At 35.7% G+C, this 18,898-nt stretch overlaps 3 protein-coding genes and 1 pseudogene across 10 annotated transcripts in view; all 4 read left to right on the top strand.

Annotated features, from left to right (window-relative positions):
• axo (axotactin) overlaps window positions 1-17,033 on the top strand; it is a 78,405-nt gene extending 61,372 nt beyond the window's left edge. For 2 of the 7 annotated variants that reach the window (XM_020960773.2, XM_020960771.2), the window contains exon 21: window positions 16,432-17,033. In XM_020960773.2, coding sequence (XP_020816432.2) covers window positions 16,432-16,800 — 369 coding nt within the window. In that variant the 3' untranslated portion in view covers window positions 16,801-17,033. Of the gene's footprint in view, window positions 1-4,331; window positions 5,622-16,325 lie in introns of those variants that run through there. The other 5 variants (XM_086833585.1, XM_020960772.2, XM_020960774.2 and 2 more) reach the window with 4 other exon arrangements.
• LOC147643539 (uncharacterized) lies at window positions 8,176-9,331 on the top strand (annotated as a pseudogene). The gene is made up of 2 exons (XR_015271855.1): window positions 8,176-8,324; window positions 8,357-9,331. The product of XR_015271855.1 is annotated as an uncharacterized LOC147643539 (transcript).
• LOC110190366 (uncharacterized) lies at window positions 8,857-9,331 on the top strand. The gene has a single exon (XM_020960777.2). It carries the CDS (start codon window positions 8,857-8,859, stop codon window positions 9,211-9,213), a length of 357 nt encoding a protein of 118 aa, XP_020816436.1. The 3' UTR covers window positions 9,214-9,331.
• A 345-nt stretch (window positions 17,034-17,378) lies between the features above and the next one.
• Window positions 17,379-18,846, top strand: LOC110189970 (serine protease inhibitor 42Dd-like). Its single transcript, XM_020960259.2, has 4 exons — window positions 17,379-17,506; window positions 17,567-18,381; window positions 18,444-18,582; window positions 18,674-18,846. The coding sequence occupies exons 1-4, from the start codon at window positions 17,494-17,496 to the stop codon at window positions 18,787-18,789; spliced, it is 1,083 nt and encodes a 360-aa protein (XP_020815918.1). The 5' UTR covers window positions 17,379-17,493; the 3' UTR covers window positions 18,790-18,846.
• Window positions 18,847-18,898: the final 52 nt, after the last annotated feature.

The following is an 18,898-nucleotide window of genomic DNA, read 5'->3' as shown; positions in this document are numbered from 1 at the left end:
GGAGAATGTTCCGTTTAATTAAATTGCATTTAATTAATTTTAACTAAATAAACAAAACATGTGAAAATATTTTCTTCACTTGCTGTTTGCATTATTGAATGACGACGACAAATATTCTGCGTGATTTTTTTTATTTTATGAAATATTTAATCGATAATTGCAATATAATGGTCACGCTCTTTGTTATTTGTGTGTGCAGTTATAATTGTCTATATTGAATGGTGTGTGACTGTTTAATTAAATTTAACACAAACCAACCATAGGCAAACAAAAAATAAAAAAGAGGCGGATAAGTCAGAAAAAATGGGAATGAGTACCTTTTGACAATTGACAATTGGCTTAAAGCAACACGAACCGTACGAAATTGGCCCGGTCAATAGACTTTGGCCAGAACAAAGCTTTTGACAATCGAGTCAATTCAATTATTTCTCAATTATTGTGTAAGCCGATTATTGCCACTATCGAGATAAATGAATTAATTGCAGCGAAGGCGATTGAAAGAGTTGTGCCCATAAAATATGTTATGGTTATTGTTTAATAAACTTTAAATAAAAAATACCTAAAATTAAATGATGCTCTGGGATTAAGATGAATATCTTTTGAATAATTCATTTTAATTCAATTTGCTGGAACACCTCAAGTTTATCTCTCTATTTTATCCCCTAAATAATTAATTTTAATTCCATTTAAGGGTCATGCTTGAACCAAACTCTTCAAGCTACAGCATAATACTTACACTTTTGAAGCATTTAATGTGTGTTAAGGGAACCCTTAAACGCCGGCCACTTGATAGTTTTTACATGCCCTGAGAAACTTTTCGATTTCTGTGTGGTGTGTGGTTTCTCCTTGTCTTCGGTCCACCGCCACGTTCCCTCTTTTTTATCCTTTGTATATTGGCCAATTCTTTTTCCTTTGTTAACTGGGCTAAAGAAAAAAAATAAAAAGAAAAATGAATCCTTTCGGTTGGCTGTTGTGGCCAGGACAATTTCTTAAGCGGCATCAATGCAATTTCTTGCCAACGGCAGAATCTCCCCCTTTTCGGTTTTGGGTTTTTTTTCTTTTGTCGAAGCAGCCAAGCCAATTGTCTAAAATGTTATTTAATAGAAAAAGTGCTCTGCACAGCACAAAAGTTAAAATACCTCCGCACAAAAATAAATTGAACTGCATTCGGAGGGGTGGTGAGCTTATTGCAACTGCTTTCTTTTGTTAACAGGAGGGGGTCAAAAGGACATTTCCCAAATGAATATGCGTTAAGGCAAAGCAGGAAAAAATGACTGTAAAAAAACAGGAGAGTAAGGGGAAAATCTCAGCAGGGAAAAACTTCATCTTGAGATGAACTTTGTGCTAAGAATAACAATTGTTGCAGGCCACAATTTATGGGCTCATGATGGGTCAGTTGTTGAACCACTTACAGTTAAGTAAATTTCAGAATTTTAGACTAATTTTTCGGATATTTGATATAAGATTATGCATTTTTATAAATATAGTATAAGTTCTCATCCGAATAATACCTAAACTTTATAAAACAATAAGATATGTAACGCGAACAATGTTTTTGCTGGCTCTCCCATTATTCCAAGCAAGAAGGCTCACAGGATAGTGCGTTACGCATCTTATTCTTATGACTTTCTCCTCAAAAAAACTAATATTTTTTCTTTAATTTTATTAAATTCTTAATCCTTAGTGCAGTGTTATTATTAAACCTATTTCCCCAGCAAATATATATGCATATATTCTCGGAACTCTAAAAAATTAAAATCCCCAAAATAATTCAAATATTTCCTCCAGTGAAAAAGTTATATCTCAGTCTTTTTTGCTTATCAAGTGCCGTGTCCATGATTTATACAGATTGTATATGCATGCGGGGTGACCAGAAACTCTTCGGCCAGAAACTTAAGACAAAACCTTCAACTAAGCAACAAACGCGGCAAGAACTTTCAACTTTTGCATCGACTTTTCGGCACGCCCAAAAACAAACTTCCACCGAAGCTTCAAGCTCGAACTACGAACTCCCTTTTTCCATTGCACAGTTTTCTGTGGGAAATTGGAAAAGCAAAATATTGAACTTATTGGCTTTTATGTAGTTTTAGCTGGAAAAGTGTCTATCGAAGCGAAGTGAGGGGGAGGGGATGAGGGGTATTGGGTCGCATGTTACTTTTGAGCTTACTTAGCATGTACTTTGTCTGAGCTTAAGCTGCAACCAAATTGAATTTTCCCCGACGCCAATCGCTGCACATTCAAATCTGGCGATGAATTTTCCTAGTTTTTCCCACGGCAACAGCGACACCCGAAAAATGGGGAAAGTTTCGAGAGAAAGCGGAAAGTGCGTGTGGCATTGTCTGGGCCACGTCCCCCTACCCTTCCACGCCACATCTCGCTACAAACAGCGCCTTCCCGGAATTTTCCACATTTCCACTTGACTTGCGGCGTCTACGCGAGCCTGATTGCAAAGCAACCGAAATTGAAGCGCACTCAAAAACTTTTTTCCTGCCTCAAAATCAAAAAGTTTCGCTTACCCAAAAAGGACGAGCTGGGAGTTCCTTGAAAAAGGGGTTAATACAGTCCTCGATGTTCTCAGAAGTATCTTAAAAATTGGTAATGGGTTAAGGATACCTACATTGACTTTTAAAATTTAATGTTGATTGATTACTTTACTTTTAATTGAATTTTTAGAGATGTTTAAATTGGTAAATATTACAAAAATATGTACAACTAACAAGATAATATTTTCCTTTTATTAAATATAATAATAATATTCTAAATAATATATAAAGGTTAGAAAGAGTTCCATTAAGGTCCAACATGATTTCCTATTGAATTCTCTGACTAACATTGCCTGAGAAAGCATTCCCAAATATATTATGTTTTGGTTCATTTTTTATAGTGAATGGATACCTTATCTTTAAAATATTTTCTAAAGCACGTATGTACGAAGTCTTTACTGTAGTGAAAGCTGCAGCTTTTGTTTGAACATCAACCAAAAAGTGCAAGTGCCTCAGCTGGTGGCTGTTGCTGCTTTTGCTCCTGTCATGCATGCCAAGTTTCTTCCTTCTTTTTTTATTCAGAAATGTTTGTGGGCGTCTTTGCACTTTTCTTTCATCTTCTGCTGCTCCGTTTCTTCGGCGCTCTTCCAGCTTTTCCAGCTTTTTCCCCCCTCTCCATTCTTTCACCACGAACTACTGCTGTTCATTTGGGCCTGCCGCAAACGCAGCACGCACTTAACTTTGCCAGCTACCACAATGCTGCGGTGAAACTCATTACGAGCTTAGAATGCAAAAACGAAACCCCAACCCACACACACACACACACACAGCTCCAGCAACAACTAAGTCTGCACAACCAAAAAGCATCCAGAAGACACCCAAAAGAACACACACAGCAAAAAAAAGGGAGGAAAAACCACCTAGCAACACCCACATTTAGGAACCATCCAACAGATTTTCCCCTCAAGTTTTCTATAAATCTTAATGAAGGCAAAGAAATCGAAGCGGGCTAATGATGTGTATATAAAATTGCAGTATAAATTTAAATAAATAAGGGGTTGTGAGATATTTGCATAGTTAGACAAACAGTTTTACTTTCACTTTTAATCAAGAAAAACACTTGGTTTTTTCTTATTTATATACTGAGCAGGGAGAGCATACTTTATATAAAGTAAATAATTGATTGAAAAGATTAAATCAAACTACTTTTTGTGAATGATTTTTAAACCTACTCTCTTAAATTAATTTGTTCCTAGACATTACAAGCAGAAAGAAAATTCAAGCAAAGTCTTTATTGTGTAGTTTCTTTATTATATTTTTACATTTTAATTAGGCCAGGCATATATGCTTGTTAAATTTATATCCTACTTGGGTTTTGTTAGAATGTAAAATACAAAGAGTAACAATACAATTGCTACACAAGTGAACAATGAGACTGGCACACAATACTCTCCAGAGCTTCAGGGTTTCATCTGGAATTCCTCACCTCAATGGGTGTCCTTAATTCTGGGAAAATGAACAATAAAGTTCTGGTTCTCCCAAAACCAGACGAAGGATAACGAATTTGACAAATATGCAAATCGAATTACTAACAAGTGAGCAATATGTGAAAAGAATTTCGTCCTTTCGCGCATGTTAATTAAAAAAGAACTGAACTAAACTATGCATGAAGGTATGTCAATGCATGCCACGAAACAAAAACTAATCAAAGGAAAAAATGTTTTCCAAAGGAATGTCTTTACTGCACACCGAAAAAAAGTAAATATATTTTTATATATGAAATATTTAAAACGGAAGGAAAAAAGTTTTTAATAAAAAGCAATTCGAAACATTTCTGCACTTTGACAGCAGCAACATGAAACTCAAAAACAGCAGCAGCAGCAGCCCTTGCAGCAACAGCGACAACTGCCACAGAGAGGAGCAGGCTCCAAGCGACGCAAGCCAGGATCCGGGGGAAATGGAGGTCCTGCCGGAGGAGGAGCAGCAGGAGCAACAGCAACAGCAGGTTCTGGTCCTGTTGCGGGACCGGCAACAGTGCGGCGACAAGTTTCTTGGGGCCCGCCAATCGTGGCCGAAACGGATGTGGACTTGGCCAACAATGCAAACTCAAACTCAAGCTCCAGCAATGGTAATCGCAAGGCGGGCACCAAACAGAATGGCTACCATGGCGTCAATAGACGGGCCACAACGACCAGGAACTGATGGAAGGCGAAACGAATGCAGAAATATTTTGCCAAAAGAAAAAAAATATATATATATAAAAATATGTATAAAAGCATAAATATTTAGGCGAATTGATGGCAAGACAACAATAGCAACAAAAAACCCGAGCTGAATAAACAAAGCAGCAGGCAGCGTAGCAAGCCGAGTTGAGAGCCGAAAACAAAAGCAATTTGTATAAATAAAAGACAAAGTCAAAGTGCGACAGAGACAAAGGCAAAACAAATAATATAAATTGAAAAGAGGAAAGTCCTTGGATTGTTGTATAAAGAAAACTGTCTGCCCATCGACATGAATATTCCTCAAAAAATGCGACAGAACGATAGAACTTTCTTTGCTTGCACATAAATTCTACAAATGCAAGCAATTTGGTTAAATATGTCATGCTTTGGACTTGGATTTTAAGACTTTGGTTTAATTACGATTTGAACGAAAATCGAAAATGGATACATTCTTTACAAAACCATAACTATGCTTAGAATTAGTTAGTTATATATCTATATTGATTTAAGGTTAAAGTGAGGTTTATAAATTAAGAATCTTAGCATAGCTGTGAATCTACATAGCTTAAGCATTAAATTGAGAGTATTTTTGATAAGAAAACAAGAAAATATAAATAAAACAGGACTAGAATTTCCTGGCAAAAATCCTTTCTCAGCTCATAAACTTAAATTTAAATTGATACCTTTTAAACTTAAGTTGCAAATTGCTTTTGTACAATTTTTGATTTTTTGTTGTTGAGCGAAAACTTGCCTCCATTAAGTTTTAAGAATTGCACAACTTTCATTCCTTTTCCCTTTCTGCACTTTTCCTCCTCTTTGTTTTTTTGTAAATTTTCATTCTTTTGCTGTGTGATATACGAAGGTAATAAAAGTTTTTTGGGCAATGAAGCCAACTGAGGGCGAAATGAGAACACAACCTTAACTTGTTTCATATTAAACGATGAGAAATTACCCAGAATAACTCGCCCATGCATCAATTCATTTAAATGCGTTTATTAAAAAACTTTACCCCCGGACAAACTGCTGACGACACACCAGAGAAGCGGCAGCATCATCGAGATTGACGCCGCACAACAACGTGAAGGCGATGAAGTTGGAGAAGATGGAAAAAGTAAAGCGCACATAATGGCACTCCAATATAGTATGTGAGTGGGGTGGGGAAAACAGGGAAGAATCTGGAGGAAAATGTGAGGAAAATGGGTACACATAGTGTGTGTTATGGGGCCAGAGCAGAGAGGGGCTTTTATCGAGGGAAGTTGCTGGCCAACAGCTTGTTAGTGGCTTTGTTGGTCAGTACTTTTAACTAATGTGCTTTGTGCGACCATAGAAAATCTCAAGTACTCATACGCGCACACATGCACTGGATCTCTCACATATTTGATGTACTTAACGGGGACACTGGGAGAAAAGTATGAAACTAAAAGCCCGGGTTAAGGTTGACAATTCGGGCAACCTTTTTTCGCATTGTATACCCTTGCAGAGTATTATAATTTTAGTATTAGTTAAGTTTGCAACAAAGTCAAGGAGTTATTTCCGAGCATATTACGTTTATTTACTTGATATTCGTGATCAGCATCAACAGCAGAGTCGATCTAGCCATGTCCGTCTGTCCTTCTGTCCGTTTCTCCTCAACCAAGTCGCTCAAGTAATGGAAGTAGTCATTTTTCGTTGTTTTTTAACATAAATATATATAATTTATATTGAATTAATTATTAAAGATCCAATCTGCAATCTGCAAGGGTATACAAACATCGGCATGCCGAAGTTAGCTTCCTATCTTGATAAACATATATTTTATACTACTATTATATCAATAGAATGGAAGTGAAAGCTATGTAAAACAACTGCTGCACTTGTTATATCTGTTTTTTAACAAAACAATCTATTTGTTATATGTATGGCACATTACATATTCCCGATTTATATGATTTAAATCAACTTAATTAGACCTTTTATAAACTAAATGCATATATACATTAAAAAGATGTCAAGGCATATATTATCTACCAGTTTCTATATTAAATTGAAAAGAAAAAGAAAAACCAAAACTTATAGGTTAAATATAATATTTAATATTTATTTATATTGATGAGAAAATAGTTTTTAATAGGCAAAGTAACTATAACTTTATTTAAAGAGTGGGAATCGAATAATACTCTAAACAAAATATATATGTATAAAAGCTTTCAAGGCACAGAACAAAAAGTTTTATAATAAGGTTTTAAATCTATTAAAACTCCAGACATGATTTCTAACCTAAATATAATTTCTCCAAGTGTAATCCTCCCCAAACTCCCCTCAGCTTGAAGGGTGCCAGCGTAACCGCAAAGTGTTTGTACGATGGGAAAAGGGAGCTCACACATATAGTCAGAGCTAGTCTGGCGCTGGGATTCCCTTGAGCTCCTTCAGTTTCGGCTGCTGCCTGCATAAAATAACCGCATAAAATGTCGTTAAGTATAACGAAATTGAGTCGGCACATAAATTCAGATTATGAGATTAAAATGTTGTGATTTTCGCACATAGGAGCCAGAGCCAGAGCCGGAGCATGAGCCAGAGCTGGAGCTGGAGAAAAACACAACCCTTTTCATAATGAAACCCCAAAAGCGAACACCAAATATTCCGGATGGAAAATGCCCGGAATATAAGCATTGGTAGACCCCCTCCTCCGGTAGCCCCATCAAAAGTGGCAACAACATCAACAGCATTCAAGCCAATGTAATGAGTTTATATCGCCCTTTTGCCCTTAAGCATAAATTTATGAAAAAATAACAAAGGGCGTGGCACAGTGGGAAAGAATCCACAAATGAGATTATTTAAATTGAGAGAATCTAAGGTTGTAGATAAATATTTTTACTGCCAGGCCTTAAAATGATTTATACAAAACACTTGTTTTTCTTGAATAATCATTTTTTAATCCGTGTGGGAAAAATGTGTCGAATATTATTTTGCAGGATTCTTAAACCAAATTAGGTTATTTTTAAAGAAACAATTTAATTAAGAGGTTGATTTCGAGGTCTCTATTCTAATTCTGAAACAGAATTCTATGTTAAAACTCCTAATAAATTGGTTTGAGTTGATTATTATGGAAATATATTTTAAAATACGTTCTTTTATAAAGAAACAATTAAATTCAGATTTAGCAATACATTTGAAAGACTTTATTGATTTTATAACAAAATGCTTACTCAAAAAGACTTGGAAAATATGTTTATAGTGATAAATTGAAAAATGAGATATTTCAAATTCACCTCATTACAAAGAAATATTTCAATTGATATACAAACCTATTTTTCAAAGTACTTCTGTTACCTTTTTTGAATAAAACTTTTAATTAGAAACTAAAAAATCCATTGGAAGTGATATAAAAATTATTTAATTGAGATGTCGACATATATATCAAGTTATTTGTTGTCGTTTTTTGAATAAAATTCTCAATAAAATTCCCTTTAAAAAATGCTTAAAGTGACTAAATCCATTCCAACCCACTGTGCCTCAGTCGAATAATAAAGAAGTTGCGGTTGTGGCCGGCGATCAAAGTCAAATATTTGGCTTGGCTGTTTACAAATTGGGTCAGCTGGTCATTTGTGCTGGCCGTGGGCCATACGGAGACCCCTCTTGACCGCCCCTGGCTGGCTGCTGTTTTCCAACCCCTTCTTAAAATGTAAAATTTTCCCAAAATAGAGTGAATCTCGGGAAAGGCTATCAGCTGTCGTGGCTTCATTATAACGCTAATTGCTGGCCAAAGGACGATGGCAAAAGGATTAGCATTATGAAAAGTGAGAAGAGAATCGATGAGACCGCAGAGGAGAATCAGAATGAGGCAGGACATGCGAGAACAGGACCATCTCTTGACCAATAAACAGTTCGGTTCGGACCTAATCTCTGGCTGTATATCCGGATTAGCGATTATTTTTACAACTTTTGCTGCACTTTTTAGGTAATGAATGGGATTACATTTTTTTAATCCAATGCCAGCCGTGAGCTATAAAAAATCTAGCCGAGAAAAAAACAAAATTCAGGTCAGATCCGCCGATTGACCTGCGACCTATGGGTCTCATGAATGGGCAGGTCAGAAGAAAAAAATTGGGTATAAAATAGAGTTGAAATTCTGATGCAACCAGCAAACGCAGTTTAGCAATCCAACAGCCAAGATGTGCCAAATCCAGCAGAATAATCCTTCCCAGCCGGCCAAGGATTCAGCTCAAAATTCCGGGGATTCCCCGCCACGCTCTCCCACCGCCGCCTATGCCATGTTCCTGCACCGCGAGGAGCTGAGACGCCGTAAAGTCCACGTTTCTCGTGTTTCCGTGACTAAAATTCACCTGACTAGCGAATTGATAGCAAAAACCAAACAGAATATAAGGCAGTGCAGCTTCGAGGATCTGGAGATCCTGGCCCGCGAGACGCTCTTCAAGAAGAATCTTCAAAGACATTTGCATTATCGGAAAATGCAATATCAGCTTTGGATGATGAACAAAAAGAAGCTGGCAGCCAAGCAAACCAAATGAGAGAAGGGAAAATAAGTTAAATTAATATAAGAACAGCAAAAGTGATAAAAATAAGACTAGCTTTAGAAATTTAAAAATTGTAGAAATGGAATTAAATTAAATAATTGATTAAAACGAACATTTAAATTGAGAATAAAAGAGTTTTTGGCGAAAAGTATAAAAAACTATATACAGATAAAGATAATTCAAATGAAAATGTTGAATTCATATTTTCAATTTCTAATTTAATCTAAAGAATAAATACTTCCTTTCAAGTATTTGAAATTGTAAAGGAAAATGAACTAAACTGAAATGGAAAATAGAGCTACAAATCTTTTACTTATCCGCAATCCTTTCGAATAAAATATCTACAATCCAACTAAAGATTTGAATCATAACTGAAACTTAAATTAAACTTCAGTCATTTGTTATGGCAAAGAAACAAGAAACAACGTAAATTTCCACTCACTTTCCCCCGGCAAAAGTGCAATTTTCCATTTAAATATTTGATTATGTGTCCGTTGTCCTTAGATACAGGAACCCCGGTAGCGGGGCCCGACCTGCACTTGTAATGGGTGTAAAAACAAATTTACACATGATTACCAGAAAACCCGGTCGGCAAAACTGCGAACATTTAATACAACTCAAACAAAATGGTGCGTTGCATAAATTTGAACAGGCAGCAACAGCAGCAGCAGCACCAACGCTCTTCTCGTTGGTTGTAGAAAAATTTTTGCCTTTTTAGACTACATAAATTTTAATTAAATGTCACTCATACGCCATGTACGCCGAGCGCAGACACTGCCTGTGTGAGTGTGAGTGCATTTGAGTGCTGAAGCTGAAGCTGAGTCTGTGTGTGAGTGTGAGTGTCTGAGGGGAGCCTGGCGACAAATGAATGCACATGGAAGTGGCGCACGAATTACAGTTTATTGAACAGCAGGAGCAGTAGCAGTTGCAGGAGAAGGAGCAAGGATAACGGCCAAAGGACAAGGGAGACTGGAGTGAAGCTCATCGAGAGCGCAGCTCAGAAACAAAGACGGGACACCAAGAACGAGCTGGGAATATTTAAAATTTAAGTAGCACTTGGCTAAGAATACTTTTGCGCGGATATTCTTGAAAATTTTAAACAGAAAGTTGTCCTTTTTTATATCACTATATATAATTAAATGAAAAATAGGTGATGAGAATTTAAAGTTCAGGTTAGAAAAGTCTTTTAATTTAGATAACAAGATTGAAAGATACAAGGATACATAATTTGGAAATCAACAAAAGAATAAGTAAACTAAAACAAGAAAGGAAGCTAACTTCGGCACGCCGAAGTTTATATACCCTTGCAGGTAGAACTTCTATGAATAGGAATCCATACAATATAAATTATATATATTTGTGTTAAAAAACAATGAAGTAATACCTGCTTTCATTTCATTCACCTATACATATTATATTTGCAGTTTTACATTCACAGATTCTCATTTTTCCTCTACATCAAACGATCGTGTGTATGGCACCTATATGATATAGTCGTCCGATTTTTACGGAATTTGCCACAAAATTTAAGACTTATATAAAATGGCTATACCTCAAATTTGATGAAAATCAGCTGAAAACTAAAAAAGTTATAAATTTAATTGTATTAATTTCTCGATCGTTCCTATGGGAGCTATATGATATATTAGTCCGATTTTCATAAAATTTTACACAAAATTGTAGAATAATATGAAACGGCTATATCTCAAATTTGATGAAAATCTGTTGAAAACTGAAAATGTTCTACTTATTAATTGAATTAATTTCTCGATCGTTCCTATGGGAGCTATATGATATAGTCGTCCGATTTTCATAAAATTTTACACAAAATTGTAGAATAATATGAAATGGCTATATCTCAAATTTGATCAAATTCTGTTGAAAACTAAAAATTTTATAATTTTTTTTGTAAAACTTTTCCGATCATTCCTATGACAGCTATATGATATAGTCGTCCGATCCGGCCCGTTCCGACATATATACGAGTGAGAGTATATAGAAGACTAACTGCAAAGTTTCATTCAGATAGCTTCAAAACTGAGAGACTAGTTTGCGTAGAAACGGACAGACGGACAGACGGACAGACGGACAGACGGACAGACGGACAGACGGACAGACGGACATGGCTAGATCGACTCGGCTGTTGATCCTGATCAAGAATATATATACTTTATATAGTCGGAGGTGCCTCCTTCACTGCGTTGCAAACTTCTGACTGAAATTATAATACCCTGCAAGGGTATAAAAAGCTACTTAACTTTTATTTGAATTCAAAATAAATAGGTTTTAAGATGTTATTATAATATTTTTACATATATATCAATTAAATTTAATGGTATTTTACATATTTAATTTTCACTGCTTGAGTGAGATATAAATTAATATAGAAGACATATTAACGATTTCATTTTTACTGCTTAAATAAAATATTAATATCTCCTTAAACAAGTTTTATCAATTGAATTTTCACGGTCTAAATAAGCTAAAATTCATTAGAGATAATATTTTAATTATTGTATTTTTATTATTTATACTACATATAAATATACTAAAGAGGATATTGTTACGAATTAAATTTTATTGCTTAAACAAAATACAAGTATTTATTGAACTTGCATTGCCTTGATGAAAAATACATACGTGATTTAAATTTCGGTGCTTAAATGAAATATGAATATATTAAAAATATTAAAGATTTAATTTCCACCACTTGAATAAACTATAAACTTATTAGAGATGATATTTTATTGATTGAATTTCCATCCCCTAATAGATACGAATATATTGCAGAAAACACTTTAATGATGGAGTTTTCACTGCTAAAACACAGCATTAATTATAGAAGTTCTTTTACCAATTAAATGTTTATTCCTAAATTTACTTTTTATTAATTTATTGAACATAATTTCTATTCTACACCGAACATCCACTCCAATCCAATTACAAAAAATTCAAAGTCAGAAGCCAATTGCCGTGGTTGGTTTACCAGCTTGCTCTAATTATTTTTCTGCTGATTTTTTATTCGCATTTTTGTTTTTTGCGTTTCTAGTTCCGTTTTGTTGGTTTCCAGTGGTGGTGGCATTTTCGTTTTCCCTGCATTTCCCTCATACAACTTTTATAGCATGCATTATTCATGTTCTACAACAATTGGCTTGGTCCGCCAGAGGATGATGGTGCTTCCTTCCCTTGAATTGGCATGACCATTCCCAGGGCTTAATGAAAAGCCATCATGGCCTTAACATCATCTTTCGCTGCCATTTGGCACTTGAAACTTTTTCAATAATTTTAACATATGTATGTATGCTTTCTCTTTCGGCATTCTTGATAAATTAACTCAAGTGCACAATGAAGTGTTTATTGTGCTGGAAAAAAGTTTTATTTTCGGCCGCCACGCTTAACTTGAGGCGTTGCCAGGAAATAAAAAGAAGGAAACGGAAGGAGATGTGTGTTTTATATATACATTCAATTTGGTCATCATCAGAGAGCTAGAGTTGGCTAAAATTTAGATATTATTTATTATAGTAATAATACTAAGAGGTTTTAATACTATTTATATTGATTTTGTTTTTCAAAATAGCTTTATTTTATTCATAAATCACATGTTTTATTGTATTATTAATGCCCTTAGTTTCTGTAATGCTACATTATATTAATTGTATCATTTTGTTATTTATTTTAATTTTAAAAGAGTATGAATTTTGCGGAATATTTAAATTGATAAATTCCATAAAAATTTCAATTTTTCCTGTAAAAATACCCAACTTCCACAGAAAAGCCAAAATGTCAGTACTATAAGGTATAGGCAGCGCAGAACGTAATCGTCATGGTGGCTTAAAGCAATTTGTTATTAATTTCCGCGTTGAAAAGTTGAAAAAAAAGAGCAGCCAACTTTTTCCCTCTTTTGTTTCGGCTCTTTTTCGCATTTTCCCCCTCTCGTGTTCCGCAGCTTTTCCTTTACCTCGCTGTCTCAATGCCACTTGGCATTCATTTAATGCGAAAAGTTATTGTCGTTTTTTTTCTCTCTCTGGCGTTCTTGTCGCTGTTGTTGTTGTTTGTTTTTCGCTTTGTGTGTGTGTGTTGCCACATTAAAACATGGACCATAATGGTTAACAAGGCATTTGCTTGTTGACCATCGACCAAATGAGCAGCAAAACTTGTGCTTACATTGTTCAACATGTGTAATAAATATATTTCCACCGCGTGCCGCCGCCACAGCCTCTTCCGCCATCCTTTCCAAAGTGCGTTTCTGTATGTTTACGTGTGACATTGTGTCAGTAGTTGTTGCACAGTTAATAAATATGAGTGGGTTTAAGAAGTCATTTAATTGATATTTTTTAAGAAATAAATATGTCTAAGGATTAATAATAACTTGCAGATTATTTTAAATAGTTGTAATAAACTTTTTAAGAACCATTTAGTCTTAGGGGAAAAGTAAGGCCAAATATGCCATGTCCGTTTGTCCGTCAGTCTGTCCGTCAGTCTATGTGCAACTCTGTCCGTCCTTATATCATAGAAGACAAAAGTTTTAATACACTAAAAGAGGTGAAGTTTCCAAATTTGGAGAAATTTTTTCCTAAGGGTATTGCAACGGCTGCACAACTCAGAAAATAATTATTTAAATAATGTTAGCTTATAATTTTGCCCAAAAAATACTTTGAAATATATAAATAAAACTTGATGTTTATGTTACTCTAAAGATTCATTTTAATCAAATAATAAACAATAGTTTTACAAGAGAATAATTCCAGACAATTCTCTTCCATTTCACTTACATACATTAGTCTTAAATGGTAAAACATAACTTTCTTAAAATTATATTTCAATAATATATTTTATAGTATAAATCATAAAAGAATATATAAAATATAATTTATATAATTATTGATATAATATAATTATTTAAATAAAAATGAAAGGATTAAATTTATTCTGAAAAGAATATATCTCTGAAAAGAATGAACATGTATATATGTTAAGAAATATCAGCAGATTAAATTCGCAACATAAATATCCCATTTATTACATTTTTACCTTATAGGTCTCTCCATTTATTTGTATTTTATTTATTTTCCCCCTGTGCACCGCGCCAGGTAATAAATTGTAATATTCCTGCCTAGGTATGATGATGACTTGGCAAAAGTATGAAATACAAACATATTTGAAATGCAAGCGCCGCAGCGTATGCAATGAAAAATGTCAGAACAACAATGTTAATATGGCTGCCAAAGGATTCAAGGGAGAGCTGCTCGGTGGGCGTACTTAAACAGGGGGCGTGGCACATGGGGGGGGGGAAGCACCGAGAAGTGTGTCAGTGTGTGTGCGCTGCATGAAAGTGCAAGTTTTGCTTATTGTTTCTGCCCGCTGCCGCTGCTGCTGCTGCTCCGCCAGTAACCTTCAGCCAAGAACAATAAAATTGCGCAAAAAAAAAGAAATATAGGAAAAATGAAACTGAAATGGGTCCCTTGCAAATGGAAAACTATGAAAAGCGAAGGCAACAGTGGCTGCCAGGGAAAAATAACATTTTAAATGCGTTCTCCATACCCAAATTGCATAAAGTTTGACAGCTTTATGATAAGCTTGGATCAGGATTAAATTTAACGTTCAAAGTTACGTTTTTTTCGGGAAATTTTATAGTATTTTATAACAATTAACTGCTTATTAAAGTTTTGCTTGCAAAGTATTAAAAGTGCAGTAAATTTAAAGACTTCTAAGTAGGTCTTTTTGTTTTTTAAATAAGTATATCAATTGTAGAGCCTAAAAAATGAGATCTGTAAAAAACTTACCATTTAAATAATTACTTATGAATATAGATTTCTATTTTTACATTTCCCTTAATCATAAGAGTATTCCCCATTCGGTGAACCACAAACTCATCTCCTTTTCTATTCTCCAAATGGGTGTATGTAAATGCATTGCAGCCGCTTGGCCAACACACATTTGCACTTGACTGAAACGCGTTAGCTGCTTTCCTTGCAGTTGATTTTTGGGCTGGTGCCACGCCTCCTCTGCTCGAGGGAATCTAGAGAGGAGGCGGTATTTTGGTGATCGGGGGGGACTTGAGGATTTTAGATTTTCGGTAGATGTGGCACAAGGTATGAGAGCCATGCGGCTGCCACACAAAATGCTTGAAAGTGACTGGCGGGTTTCGTGTTACCAAGACACCATCCGGGGGACCACCAGTGCGTCATTGTTGGCCAAGAGACCTTGGGGCCAAGCTTAACGGGCAGCAAAATGGATTTTGGACCAGGTCCAGGCATGCTCCAGAATCCAGAATGCAACACAAAGGCACTCTCACACAAGATGCACTTGCAAAGTTAACCTACACTTGGGTTGAAAATGTTTAAATAGCTCTTAAACTTATGGTTAATTTTGATACAAATTTTATTTGCCTAAATGTTAGATTTATATTATGAAATAAGAATGAAAATAACATGGAATAATATGAAATTAAATACAGCACAACTTTTGTTTAAGGCAGAAGGCTCAGCATAATTTAATTTAAGTTGACTATATTAGATTCTAAAAGTTCCAACTTTAATTGATTAACTTTTTATGAGTTGTGAACTAAGAGCAGATGATAATTATATTTTTTGCCTATATTTTTAAAAGCAAAGATTTATTATTCCCCTGATATAAATAAATATGAAAACCTTAAAAGTTCATTTGACATTCATAACGAACTAGGAAATGTCCTTTTAACTTCAGCTAATAAACATTTATAAGTATAATAAACTAAACACTAAACACTCCACTTGCTTTGGCTTTTAGGAAGTGCATTTAATGCTAAAATTTTAAGGTGTATGTACGCTTTGATGTCAGGTCCTGTGCATTTATATTAACAACATAAACTGCCAAGTCACGACAGGTGCCAAAATCCAAAAGAAAACAATGCGAACTAAAAAACACTTTTCCCTTGACCAAAAGTAGCTTGAATAACCCAAAGTACCCCCTTCTGCCTCTCTCTCTCTCTCTCTCTCTCTCTCTCTCTCTCTCTCTCTCTCTGTGTCTCAAAGCCTTTAAATAATTATAAAACTTTATCTCTTCTCTGGACACGAACACTCCACACAACCTCTCTCACTGTCCATTGAACGTCACTTTGACTAAAGCCAAATAGAATTAAACCCTGAAAATATTTGATCTAAATTCCCGGACCTTTCCACGCTCCACCAAACTCCATGTCCCGGTGCCATTTTCATGCCCAATCTCCCCCAGAAAGCGCAGCAGCAGCAGCAGAAGCAGCCGCAGCAACGACACAAATCCCGCCACAAAGCGCCCGATGACACAGAGGATCCCAAGCAGCCAGAGCTTCAGTCCTTTGATGTAGCCACAAATGCCGATGCGCGAACAGGGTCCACCCTGCCTCAAACACCCCCAAATTCGCAGCGGATGGTGGAAAATGTACCGCCCCCATTGGTGCCTCAGCGACGACAACGGGCATGCCCTCCAATGCAGCCACCGATTTTCCTGGAAAACTCACTGCAGCAGCGTCAGTTCGCGAATCCAATTAGTTACTTGGGAGGACCGCGACTCCAGCCGCGCAGTAATCGCACCAGCATCGACTCGATATTATCGCTGGATTAGCGGCCCAGCCGGTTTTCCACCGCCCCAATCCTCTCCCAGACAAGTCACAAACCGTCAACTGGCGGGCGGAAAATGGAGGAAAATGGGAAGCCACCCACCTCCACCTCCCAGTGGATTCTGTTCCTGTTTGCCACAAACCTCAAGCTATGAAGTCTAGTTGCAGTAAGAAAGTTTGAAACCAATGTTAGATAGAAAAAGTTGACAAAATAAATAAATCAATTTGTTAAGCGTGATTTTTTGTGTTGGTATTTATAATTGAAATGTTACACATTTAATGGTAAGTATTAAATTAGGTATTCTATATATATAAATTATAAATAAAAAATCTACTTTCCATACAAAGTGAAATTATTTGACTATAGCTTAAAAGGAGGATTGTAAAATGGATAGAAAATATTATAAATATTGATTAAAATTGGTTATTTTTAATGTAAACGCGTAGACCTCCCAAAGTTAGCTTAATTTGTCTTCCCTTAATACTATTTATAAATTATTACCCATTTCTTGGGAGAGTTTTATATAGAATACTAATACAATATTCATTCTTTACTACTATTTTATAAAATTTTACTGAAACTTTAAGCATTATGTGATTCAATAAAGGTGATCCATACATAATTCGCGTTCTTAATCGAATTAGAACCTAAAACTATATAAGGTTCCGTGAAAATAAACTCCGTCACCAGTCTCAAAATGAAGTACTTGAGTAAGTGAAATATTTTTTAAACAACTATAGTTTCGGAAAGATAATACCAAGTACACGTAGTTCTTATATTTCTAGCCACTTCAGTGGCAGGACTACGTTACAAGTTCCATCGTTATTTAGACCGATCTCATAAACATGAAAACCTAATTGGATCCACCTACTCGGCGGAGATGGCCTTAGGAATGCTATTCGTTGGGGCCGCAGGAGAGACGGCCGAAGAACTGTGGCGTGCTCTGAATTTAACCAATAGAGAGGATGTATTGGGAAAGTTCGAGGACCTTCAAAACATGCAACCTTACACCATCGAAATGTTTAATTACCTGCTCGTTAATAGGAAATATAAGGTAAAAGAGACATATATCAAGCAGGTGGCGCAGTACTTTGAGGGCGTAATCGATTCTGTGGACATGAACAACTCAAAAGCGGTGACTTCTAAAGTTAACAAGTGGGTAAATGACCGAACTCATGGCACGGTCAAAAAACTAATGTCATATGTAGGACCTGATGTCAATGGAATACTGCTAAATGTGCTTTATTTCAAAGGCCAATGGGCGAAGAAGTTCGATCCGTCACTGACCCAACAAGATTATTTCCATGTGTCGGACACAAAAAGTATCCCTGTCCAGATGATGGTTATGCGAGGCAGGTTCCGGGCGGAACGATTCTTCCATTTGGGTATCAAAGTTATTGAGTTGCCGTTCATGAAGGATGGCCTTGTGATGCTCATCTATTTGCCCACCAGTAGCGACGGCCTCGACGAACTGGAGGAAAAAATTCAGGAATCCACGTTGCCTCAAGAACGTCAGTTGGTAAACCTGAGGCTTCCAAAGTTCAGAATCTCAACTAAAACCAAACTAAAGTCGATTCTCAATCAGGTGGGTTCGATATATGTGCAAATATATAACTCAACACATTAATTTCTTATTATTCTATGCAGTTTGGCATCCAAAACTTATTTTCGCCTGCAGCGAATCTAACTGGCATCGTGGAAGATAGCAATTTCCACATCGATGATGTTATACAGGACGCATTCATTGAGATCAATGAGGATGGCATTGAGACAGCGGCTGTCACAGGTAAAATACTTTAGAAATGATCAAATTGTCTTATTTTAATATATAATATAATTATAAAATATTATTTCCTTTATTTTCATTTAACCCGCAGGTGGACGGTCCCCAGCGATGGACTTTACAGCCAATATTCCATTTGCCTACGTTATTCGGGATAGTCACGAAATTTACTTTCAGGGTCATGTCATCGAGCCTGAGTGGGATATATGAACAACCCGGTATAACATTTAAAATTTAATACACAAATAAAATTACTAGTGTATAAAATCTCCTGTGACTTATTTAATTAATCCCGGGAACAGATTCCGAAATTTGCATT

The sequence above is a fragment of the Drosophila serrata genome, unplaced genomic scaffold (assembly GCF_035046125.1).
Source record: "Drosophila serrata isolate PLE 108 unplaced genomic scaffold, ASM3504612v1 contig_272, whole genome shotgun sequence".
In the NCBI taxonomy this organism is placed as follows: domain Eukaryota; kingdom Metazoa; phylum Arthropoda; class Insecta; order Diptera; family Drosophilidae; genus Drosophila; species Drosophila serrata.
Note: the sequence above shows the minus strand (reverse complement) of the source record. Positions and strands in the feature narration are given on the sequence as shown.

What these genes read in the sequence shown, in the direction of transcription:
- LOC110190366 (XM_020960777.2), top strand. Translation starts at nt 8,857, where the DNA reads ATGTGCCAAATCCAGCAGAATAATCCTTCCCAGCCGGCCAAGGATTCA.
- LOC110189970 (XM_020960259.2), top strand. An exon ending in TAAAGTCGATTCTCAATCAG is followed by an intron (nt 18,382 to 18,443) that starts GTGGGTTCGATA and finishes TATTCTATGCAG; the next exon opens with TTTGGCATCCAAAACTTATT. An exon ending in TGAGACAGCGGCTGTCACAG is followed by an intron (nt 18,583 to 18,673) that starts GTAAAATACTTT and finishes TTTAACCCGCAG; the next exon opens with GTGGACGGTCCCCAGCGATG.